General features: G+C 44.9%; 1 protein-coding gene across 1 annotated transcript in view; it reads right to left on the bottom strand.

Annotated features, from left to right (window-relative positions):
• LOC124596356 (esterase FE4-like) overlaps positions 1-15,607 on the bottom strand; it is a 45,806-nt gene that overhangs the window by 11,755 nt on the left and 18,444 nt on the right. The window contains exons 6-7 of the mRNA XM_047135464.1: positions 10,322-10,521; positions 3,393-3,558 (exon numbers count right to left, since the gene is read on the bottom strand). Of these exons, the coding sequence (XP_046991420.1) occupies positions 3,393-3,558; positions 10,322-10,521 (366 nt within the window). The remainder of the gene's footprint in view (positions 1-3,392; positions 3,559-10,321; positions 10,522-15,607) is intronic.

Raw genomic sequence — 15,607 nt, 5'->3', positions numbered from 1 at the left:
TAAATGTATTTCGCCTTGTCTACCTGGGAGTAAGTTCTTGCTTACTGATTCCTTAGCAGACACTTCAATGAAGTCCATGTTTCTTCTTTTTCTTTTTTTTCGGCCAAGTACCACGAGCTGGTATTGGGAGTGCGGTAGATAATATCCAATTGGAGTTACTAGAGAGGGGATTTACAGTTCCGGTTTTCGCCTTACACCCATGGGAAACTTCACAAAAACCTTGGGCGGAATTAAATGGACTGAAGCTACATTCGATATACTACTGGGACAATACGTTGCAAAGAATAATATGAAGCCCTATGCGTGTATGAGCGACGTAATGGTGAAAGACCACTTGAGCCATTGGGTATAACATGGGCTGTTGCCTCCTTTGTAGTGACAGTAACCAAACAATTATCACTATATCAGGTAGACCTCAAGAACGTAAGATGCTGTTTCTCTCTCAGACACTCAACATTCCACACTTCAACAGGATGTTCTGTGTCAACAGACAGCGAAGAATGAACAAGTCTTTTTGGAAGAACAACGGGTAGGTATGACTAAAACGCTGGTCAGCCATCATTTAAATGACAGAAAAACGTTATTCGTAGTGGTGAAGCTTATATCTATTTGTAAAGCTTGTTTCTGATTTTTCATCGCTTCTTCCACGTGCCAACATGATACCAAAGACGATAAACTTTTGATATTAATTTAGCCATTTTTTTAATAACAATACTCATTTGCTTTTACCATATCTTACAACAAACCGTTTGCACGTATTTGTTTACGTGAATATCAACAAAAGTAAAACAAGGGTTACTGAATATTGTAGACATGCATACGGTGGTGCCGGCGGAATTAAATCAGGGAATGAGTTTTGCTATTTGGGTAGCAAAATATGCGAGAAAATATACACTCCTGGAAATGGAAAAAAGAACACATTGACACCGGTGTGTCAGACCCACCATACTTGCTCCGGACACTGCGAGAGGGCTGTACAAGCAATGATCACACGCACGGCACAGCGGACACACCAGGAACCGCGGTGTTGGCCGTCGAATGGCGCTAGCTGCGCAGCATTTGTGCACCGCCGCCGTCAGTGTCAGCCAGTTTGCCGTGGCATACGGAGCTCCATCGCAGTCTTTAACACTGGTAGCATGCCGCGACAGCGTGGACGTGAACCGTATGTGCAGTTGACGGACTTTGAGCGAGGGCGTATAGTGGGCATGCGGGAGGCTGGGTGGACATACCGCCGAATTGCTCAACACGTGGGGCGTGAGGTCTCCACAGTACATCGATGTTGTCGCCAGTGGTCGGCGGAAGGTGCACGTGCCCGTCGACCTGGGACCGGACCGCAGCGATGCACGGATGCACGCCAAGACCGTAGGATCCTACGCAGTGCCGTAGGGGACCGCAACGCCACTTCCAAGCAAATTAGGGACACTGTTGCTCCTGGGGTATCGGCGAGGACCATTCGCAACCGTCTCCATGAAGCTGGGCTACGGTCCCGCACACCGTTAGGCCGTCTTCCGCTCACGCCCCAACATCGTGCAGCCCGCCTCCAGTGGTGTCGCGACAGGCGTGAATGGAGGGACGAATGGAGACGTGTCGTCTTCAGCGATGAGAGTCGCTTCTGCCTTGGTGCCAATGATGGTCGTATGCGTGTTTGGCGCCGTGCAGGTGAGCGCCACAATCAGGACTGCATACGACCGAGGCACACAGGGCCAACACCCGGCATCATGGTGTGGGGAGCGATCTCCTACACTGGCCGTACACCACTGGTGATCGTCGAGGGGGACACTGAATAGTGCACGGTACATCCAAACCGTCATCGAACCCATCGTTCTACCATTCCTAGACCGGCAAGGGAACTTGCTGTTCCAACAGGACAATGCACGTCCGCATGAATTCCGTGCCACCCAACGTGCTCTAGAAGGTGTAAGTCAACTACCCTGGCCAGCAAGATCTCCGGATCTGTCCCCATTGAGCAATTTTGGGACTGGATGAAGCGTCGTCTCACGCGGTCTGCACGTCCAGCACGAACGCTGGTCCAACTGAGGCGCCAGGTGGAAATGGCATGGCAAGCCGTTCCACAGGACTACATCCAGCATCTCTACGATCGTCTCCATGGGAGAATAGCAGCCTGCATTGCTGCGAAAGGTGGATATACACTGTACTAGTGCCGACATTGTGCATGCTCTGTTGCCTGTGTCTATGTGCCTGTGGTTCTGTCAGTGTGATCATGTGATGTATCTGACCCCAGGAATGTGTCAATAAAGTTTCCCCTTCCTGGGACAATGAATTCACGGTGTTCTTATTTCAATTTCCAGGAGTGTATAATGCAGACTGGCAATGGCGAAAAGTGTGTTTCTGAAGACGAATAATTTGTTAACATTGTACATAAATTGAAGTGTTAGGAATAATTTTCTGAAACTATTTGTCTCGTGTAGAACTGAAACGCTAGCGATAAGCGATATTCAAATAGAAAGATAGTGGAAGCTGTTGAAGTTTGGTGCTACTGAAGAATGCTGCAAATTAGAGGAGTAGATATAAACAATAAAGAGGTGCTATATCGGATTAGGGAGAAAATAACCTTTATGGAAGAATCTGATTAAAAGAAGACATTGAGTGATAGGAAACATCTTGAGGCGTCAAGCAATCATCAGTTTGATAATGGTGCGAACTGTATGTGTGGAGGCAGTTCGGGGGCGGGGGAATGAAACTTCTAGAGAGAGACCAATGCCTGACTATTGTTAGTAAGTCAAGCCGTATAGGCTGCTGTATTTCTATAGAAATGAAAAACTGGCACGGAATAGACTAGCGTGAATGGTTGCATAAAAGCAGTCTTCGGCCTGAACACCAAGGGAACATTTCGAGTCAGGCGAAAACTTTCAGCATGATTTAAAAACCCCATAACTTCGTAGTTATTATTTATCAACTTTGTTCTTCGTTGTTAAACGTATACCTATATTTAGTTATTTCTTTCCTTGGTTTCTGTAAATCAAACATGTCAATATTTGGTGTACCTTTCATTTTCCTTCATTTGCTAGAGGAAATTATTCTGATAAACAGTTTAACGCCAATCGATATCAAGTTTCGTTTATCCTGGTCTTACTATCAACGGAGAGGGATGAGTGTGCAAGAATTTAGAACCCGTAGCCATAGAACTAACAGGGGATATTGGGAGTGTACAATAAATTACAGCACAAATTTTCACTTGTCGCCATCGAATTATTTCAATGTCCTCATGCGACTGATTTCGGTATTTCTCTTTCATCATGTATATACAAAGCTGCAGAATCACGACTGATGTCGGAGACACGTAGTAGTAATACTAACAATTTACAATAGTAGCTCTAAACCTATTGAGAGTTGTCATCCAAAAGGAACTTGTAAATCCTTTCCATACAAACCGTGAATATTGTTTACTAGTTCGAGGTCCGTGACTCCCGACATGAATGGGACGCGATTGTAGCGACCTTCAGCCACCAGCCGCCACGGTTCTTCAGTGATAAACGCTGCTTCGTGCTCTGGTTCGGCACTGGGGGCCCAGACGCAAGTGCCGATACTCTGACTATCCTATCACAAAAAATATTCTTATGTTAACACTTACATACGCAATAATTCAAAGTAAATGTAGCAACGTTGATAAAAAAACTTAGACAATACATAAATGGCAACTGTATGTATGAGATAGTGTTGTAAGCTTCTTTACCACAACAAAGATAACATGTCAGGGGTGTTTGATCAACATTTTATTTTGTTTTAATGAGTACCAGTTACACATAGATAATTTTAATTTAGGACAGCACGTTAAATGATAGGTTCCTAATGCTGCTACAGATACATTCTGCATATCATTACTACTACTACATGCAAATACTGTAGCCTCTGAAGTAGAATTGACTATATTGATAGGACTACATTATAACAATTGCATTGTCAGTAACAGTATCTTTCATTTATCAGTCCTTAACTTCTCTATTGTGTGTAGTAGTATATATGATGAGCCTCACAAAAAGGATAAAATGTTACTTATACGAAAGGATCTTATGTTCCTATTCGTTCTCGACGAAATAAATGCATATTTAAAATGAAAGAATGTTGGTACAGAGGTTCACTTCCCTCGGTTTTATTCGCAAATGATGCAGCAACTTTAATCCCATCCTTCAAGACTTGTCACCCGATCTGAACTAGAGGACCTGCTAGTATGCCACACATTGATTCATGTACTCTACTCACATCTGTTTTGAGCCCAAAAACGTGTTACTACGAATTAGCTCTTCATTTTATTAAGTAATTGTCAAAGCATTCATTGCCATACTTGCACTCCCTGATCTCATGCTACAGAAATCATTTCATCCTTTGAACCCCTTTTATTATTACCGCCATGTTGACGTCTCTGTAACGTCAGAATCACACGCAGACGTCTATGGATTCCTATACAGGATAACGGGCGTGCTATTTTGGTGGGAATAACTGCTCACATTTTTTTCCATTCCTTGACATACGAACTCTATCAATACTAGGCATACATTATTATGTTGTTCTGTCTATAACACAGCGTATCGCTGAGCAAATAAATCCACAATGAAAGGAAGGCAACCGCGCCATACGAGGTGTGGCTAGAAAAAAACCGGACTAGTACTGGTGAAACAATAAAACGAATGCAATAAGGCTGAAAGTCGCGTGGCCTGTCACGTGACTCTCGCTCCGCCTACTGCTCGAGTTTCATCTGCCTCCTGCACTCAGTCTGCCCGTGGCGTCTGTTTTAAGTAGTTGACGTTTTGTCTGTGCGTCGGAAAATGTTGAGTGTACAGAAAGAACAGCGTGTTAACATCAAATTTTGTTTCAAACTAGGAAAATCTGCAAGTGAAACGTTTTTAATGTTACAACAAGTGTACGGCGATGATTGTTTATCGCGAACACAAGTGTTTGAGTGGTTTAAACGATTTAAAGATGGCCGCGAAGACACCAGTGATGACACTCGCACTGGCAGACCATTGTCAGCAAAAACTGATGCAAACATTGAAAAAATCGGTAAACTTGTTCGACAAGATCGCCGTTTAGCAATCAGAGCAGTGTCTGAGTTAACAGGAGTTGACAAGGAAAGTGTTAGGCAGATTCTTCATGAAAGTTTCAACATGAACAAAGTGTGTTCAAAAATGGTTCCAAAGTGTCTCACAACTGAACAGAAGGAACGCCGAAGAATGATTTGTTCTGACATCCTGGAAAACATTGAAAGTGATCACACCTTCTTACAAAATGTTATTACTTGCGATGAATCGTGGTTTTTTACTTACGATCCCGAAACTAAACGCCAATCGATGCATTGGAAAACTCCTGGTTCTCCACGACAAAAAAAAGCACGAATGTCAAAATCGAAATTCAAGGCAATGATGATTGTTTTTTTGACATCAAAGGGATTGTGCACATTGATTGGGTACCAGAGGGACAAACAGTGAATTAGCATTACTACATTAGCGTCCTGGCTACCCTACGTGAGCGAGTACGGAGAAAACGGAACGATTTGTGGAGAAAAAAGTCATGGATCCTTCACCAAGACAATGCCCCAGCTCACAGTGCGTTGTCAGTGAAGACGTTTTTGGCAAAACACAACATTCCCATCTTAGATCATCCACCCTACTCACCTGATTTGGCCCCCTGTGACTTTTTTCTTTTCCCTAAAGTCAAGTCAGCTTTGAAAGGAACTAGATTTGAGACTGTTGAAGCAGTAAAAGAAAAAGCGACGGAAGTAATGTATGGACTTACCGAAAATGATCTGCAGCATTGCTATGAACAGTGGAAAATTCGTATGGAGCGGTGTAGAGACCGAGGAGGAGAGTACATTGAAGGAGATAACATGAAATTGTAAATAATTGTAAATAAATGTTTTTTCCAGCATCAGTCCGGTTTTTTTCTAGCCGCACCTCGTACTTTAAAATCAGCATGGTAGTACTTTCTACAAACGTGAATACAGTACGAGTGATTATTAAGGGTTCAAATAAAGTGATATACACTTCCTCCGGCTAGCCCAACTTCCGCAGCGATCACAGAAGGACATAATGAAATATATACCTGCTCTGAAGTAAAAATTTTGAAGAGTATGTAGTGAAATAAAAATACACTGACAGAAAAAAATCGCAACACCAAAAAATAAGTAACGTAGAGTAATGAAGTTTCGGGAATACACTTGTCTATGTAACATGTGTAAGTTGTAACATTGCAAGATGATTGGTTAATGTAAGCTCGAGATAAACCACTGCAAATGTGAAATGCTGGTATATTAATAAGCGGCTGAATGTTGAATGCACTTTCATGCATTGTGTTGTACAAGTTTCTGGGGTGGAGTTCCATGCATGCTGCACTTACAATGCAAGGACGGCTAATGCTGCTTGTGGATGACGCTGGAGTCGTCCGATGATGTCCCATATGTGCTCTGCTGGAGACAGATCTGGTGACCGGACAGCCCACAGTAACATGTCGACATTCTATAGATCATGTTGGGTTGTAACAGGGGTCTGTGGGCAACATGTCGTCACTCTGTGGAGCATGTTGAGTTACACCAGCGGTATGTGGGTGAGCGTTATCCCGTTGGAAAACACATCCTGGAATGCTGTTCATGAATTGCAGCACAACAGGTCGATTCACAAGACTGAGGCACACATGTGCGGTCAGGGAGCGTGGCATAACCACGAGAGTGCTCCTGCTGGCATATGAAATCACACCCTAGACTATAACGCCAGGCGTAGGTCCAGTGTGTCCAGCACCCAGACAGATTGGTTGCAGGCCCTTAACTGATGTCCTTCTACTCAACACACGGCCATCACAGTCACCGAGGCAGAACCGACTTTCACCCAAAGTCGTAATTGGTAGTCAGCTGTCATGTAAAGTGGCTACATTTCTTCCAGGTCTTTCTGCAATATTGCTAAGGAACATCTAGATTCTCCTAGTCCTATTATACGACCTCGTTCAAACTCAGTGAGCTATTGATAATGGTGTTCATTTCAGAGACAACCCATACGTAGACACGTCATACATAACGTATAACAGGGAAACGTCGTTAGCAAAAATGTGTAAAAGTTCTTGACTGGTTTACTTCACATTTTTACACAATACTCTAATAAACATTCAGATGGACATTGTGAGCCATAAAAACGACATCTACGCAAGACATTCGCTACGGGCCACGTGCTTTTATGGAATGCTTAATTGCGGAAAAAGAAACAGTGCTGAACATTCATAAAAGTTTGCGTACAGTGTATGGCAATGATACAGTTGATAGGAGTGCTGTTTGATAATGGATAAAGGAAATTAAAGCGCCAGGAAATAGAGAAGCTGAGCGCCGTGACCGGTGACGCTCGGGATGTCGTGCCACAGCCACCGCTCCCGACGCTTCCAAATCTCGCGGATGCCGATTTTCGTGCAGACCGGCGTATCACAACTCGACTATTGCCTTAGAGGCATTGTTGACAAACATCAACTCATAATGTCCATTGTCAAAGGTAACTGACGCTCATGACAGTTACAGCGTGTATTTAAAGCAAACCTGATTTGCATTATTATAGTGGCGCTAGTAGCGTCACTCTTATGCGAATGGCGAGAAATTTTAGTATAAATCGTCTTTCAGATGTAGAAACGCGCCTACGAACATAGATTTACGTCGGACGACATTGGAAAATTTGTGTCTCCGAATAATATGTCTAACTGTTAATATGCTCTTTACACTACCAGATCATATTACCCTGACAGCATCGAGAGTATTGTTTACGGCAGTCATAGTAGCTAAAAGAGCTCAAAGTGTTTCAGTCAAGATTTGCAAATCACAGGCTACGACTCGGGGAATTATGTATATTATGTTCGGTAGGGTTTACGAGCTGGGAATTTTGGAGACAGAGGAAATATACTGACGTCCTGAACATATTATTTTGGATGTTTGTGGATACTATTATCTGCGTAGCGCATTATCTAGGTGTATTGTCCGATACTTCTCAGAGCAGACCATCACGTAAGCGGATGAAGGTGTTGTCACAGGGTAGACTAGAATGCAGATCGTTGAAGAACGAATTCTGCGTCAGTAAATGTAGACAGAGCTGCTGTTATATCATTTCAACATCAACATATCTTCGATTAAGGGTGTAGTTGCGGAGAGCCTACGTCCGCCAAGTGCACCATAAAAATGCGACTTTAAATCCAAGCTTAGCTGTTAACAATCATCAGAAGCTTAGTTTCGTTACTGCTATGCATATTCTTCTTTCGATGTACAGTTATTAGCAAAGGTGTTTCTACTGTCCGTCTGTTTAGCATCACTGTACACAGCAGGATCATGTGAATTACTCTGGTCTACACGAATGCGCTTGTAACTACTTACTATGATGGTCAGTTGCTCCGTTGTTGACCGTGACGGGACATTACAGTTGACTTCCACCTCCACCATCATTGACAACTGGAGTTCCGTAGTTTTCAACGACAGTCACTAACTGTGCTGCCGCTAGTCCTGTCTCAATACTACACTGAGTGGCCAAGTTAAGGGAAGGCAGAGGACGTGACGTTTGATTTTTGGCTGCTGAACCCTACCCCTCTGGACATCTACAGTGGTTGGACAAAAATACTGAAACGCCACGAGAAATGCTTGCTTGAACATAAATGCAAATGCTAGCCAAGCCTGTACAATGTCCTCATAATGTTACCAGTGCAAGTCGTGGTCGCAACAGTATTTTGCGCAGTTGTGAGTGCATTATGTCTGAGCTAAGTACTTCGAACTTGGGCTAATTGTTGGTGCTCGTATGATGGGTACTTCCGTAACCAGGGTAGCCGCAGTTTTATTGTTTCAAGAGGCACCGAATCTAAGATTTATACCGCATACGGGAAAAGCGAAGAAACGTTGCTCCCGAAGTCACATCGCGGACGATAGTGTAAGTTGAATGATCGTAACAGATGATCCTGGAAGCGGACTGTGACGAAAAATAAGAGGAGGACAAGAAGACAAAGAAATTGTTCAAATGGCTCTGAGCACTCTGGGACTTAACATCTGTGGTCATCAGTCCCCTAGAACTTAGAACTACTTAAACCTAACTAACCTAAGGACATCACACACATCCATGCCCGAGGCAGGATTCGAAACTGCGACCGTAGCGGTCACGCAGTTCCAGACTGAAGCGCCTAGAACCGTTCGACCACACCGGCCGGCAAACAAGAAGACACTCGCGAGCTCTGTTAGCGTCGAGGCATCACCAATGGAGGACCTCCATAAGTAGGGAATTACAACACAAGTTGAATTTCCAAAATAAACATCAGTGATCCAAATGCCATTAAGAGGAAAATGTGGTGCCCAAACCGTGAAAGCCGGTCGGTGGGGCCTAGCGGTTCTAGGCGCTTCAGTCTAGAACGGCGCGACCACGATGTACAGAGGCTGGCAAAAATATAGAAACGCAACACATTACCACGGTGTAGGAAAACCTACGCAATTCATAAAGCTTCCAGTCGTCTCGGAATGCATAAATACGAGTCCTGTAAGGTTTTCGAGGTAATCTTGTACCATTCTTCCCACAAAATAGTGGCAAGTTCGGGTAACAATGATGGATAGCGATTATTCTCCTTTCTCAGCAAAGTGGATCACAAAGGCTCAATAACAAAGAGATCTGGTGTCTGGGGTGGCCAGGGGAGACGTGACAATTTTTCCTCGTGCTCAGAAAAACAGCTCTGGAAGATGTGACCTTTGTGAACAGAGGCCCTCTCGTCTTGGAAAACAGCATCGCTATTTGAGAACAAACAGCGTACCACGGAACGGACCTGCAGCCAAAATGATAAAGTTAACTGATTCTCCCGTCGTTTCTTGGTAGAACAACACCTGTACAACATCATCAAAATGGTCATATTATCCTTGGCTGTACTTCGAGCTTGCAGAGTAAACATGGGGGCCATAGGATACCACGACGTGGCTGCTCAAATCATCACCGAACCCCGCCATGTTTCATTTTTGGAATGTAAATTCTGCCAGTAGTTGGTCACAATGTGAAACAAGACTCATCTGACCAAATGATTTCCTTCGATTGTTTCGTAGTCCACGTTTCATGGTTTGGTTCAAAAATGGCCCTAACTAATCTAAGGGCAGCATACATATCCATGCCCGGGGCAGGATTCGAACCTGCGACCGTAGCGGGCACGCAGTTCCAGACTGTAGCGCCTAGAACTGCTCGACCACTCCAGCTGGCCATCTTTAAGAGCTTTCACAAAAAATTCGAAGGCATTACTTTTCAGCACGTCCTTGTAGATACGAAATACAGTAGAAATGAACATTTTTGACGTAAGCACATGTAAGTAACTTCGAGCAAGTGCATACCTCCTCTGAAAGGGCGTAGTAAATGTCGTTGGCTAGGGTCCGTGCATCCATGGTTTTGAGAAAATCTACAAGCTCTGTGGTGTTCTGCCCTGAGAATCCCAAATGCTGCGCGAAGCGTATTGCTCTGTCTGTTGCGTTTCTCGAGAAACCCCAGGGGCTCAGAGCTGATCCGCTCATTGCTATGGCGTTCTTGTACAGACCTGTCAACGAACAGAAATGCGGATTAGTCACAGCAACAATTTAGCACTTAAGCTTAACGATAATAATAATAATAATAATAATAATAAATCTAATGTAAATGAAATGTGCATTGTTACGCGTGAAACGGCTTCACATTTGGACTGATGAATAAGGCTATGCATTAAATACTAAAGGCAGCAAATAAAGTTTATGCGCCGATATATCGTCAAGTTTTACAGTATACACTGAGGGGACAGCCATGCGATAGCGATATGAATATATACAGATGGCGGCGCTATCGCGTACACAAGGTATAAGACGGCAGTGCATTGGCGGAGCTGTCATTTCTACTCAAGTGAGTCATGTTAAAAGGTTTCCGACGTAATTATGGCCGCACGGCGAGAATTAACAGACCTCGAACGCGGAACGCCAGTTGGAACTAGAGGCACGGGACATTCCATTTCGGAAATCGTTAGGGAATTCAGTATTCTGAGACGCACAGTGTCAAGGGTGTACCCAGATTACCAAATTTCAGCATTACTTCTCACCGCAGACAACGCAGTGGCGAACGGCCTTCACTTAGCGACCGAGAGCAGATGCGTTTGCGTAGAGTTGTCAGTGCTAACAGACAAGCAACATTGCCAGAAATAATAGTAGAAATGGATGTGGGTCATACGGCGAACGTATCCGTTAGGACAGTGACCCAAAATGGGGTGTCAGTGGACTGTGGCAGCAGTTGACAGACGCGAGTGTCGTTGTCACCAGTACATCACCTGCAGCGCCTCTGCTGGGCTTGTAACCACATCGGTTGGAACCTAGAAGACTGAAAAACGATGGACTGGTCAGATGAGTCCAGATTTAAATTGGTAAGAACTGATGGTAAGTTCGAGCGTGGCACAGACTCCACGATGACATGGACCCAAGCTGTCAACAAGGCACTGTGCAAGCTGGTGGTGTCTCCATAACAGTTTGGGCTTTGTTTGCATGGAATGGACTAGGTCCTGGTTATATTCCGCTACTTGGAGGCCATTTACAACATTAATGGACTTCATGCACCCAAACAACGATTTGATGTCACCGAGCCCCAAATGTTCACAATTGGTTTGAAGAAAATGCTGGACAGTTCGCGCGGTGATTTGGCCATCCAGATCGCACCCCATGAATCCCATCGAATATTTGTGGGACATAATGAGAGGTCAGTTCGTTCACATAATCCTGCGCCGGCAACAGTTTCGGAATTATGGTCAGCTTAAAAGGCAGCATGGGTCAATGTATCTGCAGAGGACTTCCAACGACTTTTTGAGTTCATGCTACGACAGGCAAAAGGAGGTTCGAATCGATATTAGGATATTTGCCATGACTTTTGTAACCTCAGTGTATTTTATCAGTAAAATGGATTACATGATGACACTTGAAATAGTTCTTCTCCAATATAATATCGAAAATCTACACATCCTTAATTTCATTCAGTGGAACAAAGAATTATAGTAACATTTTTACTGCCGTCTGCATAGCGGATGTTCACCGCCAGGCCAGCGGCCGGTGGCGGTTTCGTGGCAGTCAACGTGTTAATAACGATCTTGAGGTGAGAAGTGCGTACAACGATCGGCATTATATCGGGAACGTTCAGAAAAACATACTAGCAGGCCGCAAAATTAAGGGAGTTATCCCCTAAGATCAGTATACAAGGAGTGTTCAATAAAAATGCGACACATTTTTGTCAGCCAATTTTGGTTGCAAAAATTTTGAATTTGTTGTGGGACATTGTGAAATATTCTCTTTTTTGCACCTTTACTTTCATAAAGCTTCGATGGGTCGTGGTACTATACGTAGCCTTCAAAATACCGGTTGATTATAACCAAACTTTCCCTATTTAACACGTCATAACACGGAAAATAATCACCATACGAGGACCAAACTTGGTATCATTAATGTCAAGGATACGGGAAAGATAAATAAAGCAGAATTAAGTGTTCGGAAACACTTTTAATGTGCTACTACGGTACGTCGTACTATTACAGACTGGTACCATTCCTGCTACAAAGGGGCTCAATGTGGCGCTCATCAGTGTGCAGAAGTGTCTGAAAGCGCAGGATTGCATTCTACACAGCAGAACGAAGCATGTCGATAGGTATGCTGGCTACCTCTCTTGATATGCTGCGCTGCAGATCAGCGAAAATGGTTCAAATGGCTCTGAGCACTATGGGACATAACATCTAAGGTCATCAGTCCCCGAGAGCTTAGAACTACTTAAACTAACTAACCTAAGGATATCACACACATCCATGCCCCAGGCAGGATTCGAGCCTGCGGCCGTAGCAATCGCGCGGTTGCGGATTGAAGCGCCTAGAACTGCTCGGCCACCGCAGCTGGCTTGCAGACCAGCACACATGTGAATGTTTCCCTGGTAAACCAAGTCCCCACTATCAAGAAATCACAGGGGGTGAGATCAGGAGATCGCGCCGGCCAAGCTTTTGGAAGCGATCGGCTGATAATTCGATCGTTTCCAAATGTGTTTCGGAGATGCAGGTGGCCTTCATGAGCGATGCGCGGTAGGGCCCCATCTTGTATTAAAACTGTTCAATGGGTCTCTCTCCTGTAGGGTGGGCATGACATTCTGGCTAAGCAAATTTCAGTAACGCTAGCCAGTCACACTGGGCGTTTTCGGTTCTTGAGCGCCAACTTGTTCAAAAAAGAATGGACCAATGACAAAGTAGTCGCGAAGCCACACTGATCGGTGACACGTTCACCATACAGCGGCAGTTCATGCACTGTGACTCGAGGTGAAGATCCCCACACTCAGCAATTCTCTGTGTGTTCAGCTCACCCGTCAGAGAAAAATGAGCTTCGTCTGCCCATAGGATGGTCGAGGGCCAGCCCTCGTCAACTTCAATCCTTGCGGGAAAGTGGAGAGCGAAGTGAACAAGTCGATGTGCGTCCTCTGGTGCAAGCTGCTGTACGATACGGATCTTGTACGGATACCACTTGAGAATGGTTCGAAGCACCCTCCGTACAGTGGAGCACGGGATGTTCAACTGTCGTGACACAGCACGCACACTGTCTAACGATCGGGAATTGCGCGCAACGTTGTCTGCCATAACAACAGCGACTTCATTGACCACCCGCCTTGCAACCGGTCGTCGGCCTCTTCCCAGAGCGACGCCCAGTTCACCGTTTCGTTCGAAGTTCCGCAGAGCAGGCGAACAAAGAGGACCCTTCCGCAATCCTTTCAGCCGGCGATATTCTCGAAATGCATATGTAGCATTACTGCGGTTTTGATAATAGAGCTTCACCATGAATGCCCTGCTCCTTTTGTTCAAGATCATGTTCACACGTCAACAAGTGCACGGCGACTGGTCAGGTGCGTGAGACTATGAACCACTCTGACTGATCACGGCAACTGGTGGCCATAGTAGGAACTGAACGGCGGAGCTGTGGTGTATGGAAATCATGCACGCCATGCTACCATGTTTGGTATTCGTACGGTAATTAATTCCCGTATTATAACGTGTTCAATAGGGAAAGTTTAGTTACAACCACCTGATATCTGTAAATGCCAACGGCTTTGCCGCAGTGGTAACGACAGTTCCCGTCAGATCACCGAAGTTAAGCGCTGTCGGGCTGGGCTAGCACTTGGGTTGGTGACCATCCGGTCTGCCGAGGGCTGTTGGCAAGCGGGGTGCACTCAGACCTTGTGAGGCAAACTGAGGAGCTACTTGATTGAGAAGTAGCGGCTCCGGTCTCGTAAACTGACATACGGCCGGGAGAGCGGTGTGCTGGCCACATGCCCCTCCATATCCGCACCCAGTGACACCTGTGTGCTGAGAACGGCACGGCGTCGGTTGGCACCGTTGGGCCTTCCAAGGTCTGTTCGGACGGACTTTAGTTTTAGGTACCTATAAAGGAGGTGCGTTCCAAGCAGAGAGCTGTCATTGAATTTCTTTTGATAGAAATCTAGAGCATCACAAATATTCATAGGTGCTTTCAGAATTTCTACGGAGACTTTAGAGTGAACATAAGCACAGTGAGTCGTTGGGCGGGGCATTTGTCATCATCGCTACAAGGTCGCGCAAACTTGTTCGATCTTCCCGCGAGCGGACACTCTCATTTGAAGTGATCGAGGATCCCAATGAAACACCTCGCTGCACAACTGGACGTGTTTGCTGGTAGTACTAACCCAGTCGTCCACCATTTGGGATACACAAAAGTGTGTGCCCGCTTGGTTTCTCGCCGACTATAGAAGACCATAAAAAGCAACAAAAGATCTTCTGTGCGCTATTGATTACGCATTACGAAGCTGATAGTGGCAATTTTTTGTCGAACATCGTCACAGGCGGTAAAACGTGGGTTCAACACTTCGAACCCCAAACAGAACGGCAGTCCATGGAGTGGCACCACTCCACTTCTCCTCCGAAGCAAATGTTCGAAGCCACACCCTCATCCAGTACATTTACGGCGACGGTCTTCTGGAACTCTGGAGGGGTTATTCTGTATGACGTCCTCCCTCATGGTGCAACGATCAACTCACAAATGTACTATGATACCATCTGGAAAATGAAAGAATAACTTCATTGTGTTCCTCATCGCCACAAAAATGCAAACACACTTCTCCTTCTCCATGACAACATAAAGTTTCACAAAGTCTGCACACCCAAGAGGAACTCAGAGAAATTAATTGGGCTGTTCTTCCTCATTTACCCAACAACCAGTCATGCACCTTCCAGCTTCCATCTCTTTGGCCCAGTGAAGGACGCACTCCGTGGGAAGCAGTATGTGGATGATGGAGAAGTTATTGATGCTGCAAAACTCGACCAGTAGAGTGGTACCATGAGGACACATGGCTATCCTAGGAAGTTGGCGTAAGGACGTCGCGTGGAACGGAGAATATGTTGAAAAACAGTCTTCTGTAGCCAAAAAGTAGGGAATGATATGATGTATTACAGTCCACAATCATAACAGTCTGTTTATAGAAAAAAAACCTATTGCATTACTTACTGAACGCCCCTTGCACACACAACAGAGTCTATATCCCCTCTCTGTCATCCTCCCTCTGCGCCTCTACTATTTACAAAAATGTTCGAATTTGTGCGAAATCTTATGGGACTT

Source organism: Schistocerca americana, chromosome 2 (genome assembly GCF_021461395.2).
Source record: "Schistocerca americana isolate TAMUIC-IGC-003095 chromosome 2, iqSchAmer2.1, whole genome shotgun sequence".
Taxonomy (NCBI): Eukaryota; Metazoa; Arthropoda; class Insecta; order Orthoptera; family Acrididae; genus Schistocerca; species Schistocerca americana.
This window is presented reverse-complemented; position numbering and strand designations above follow the sequence as displayed.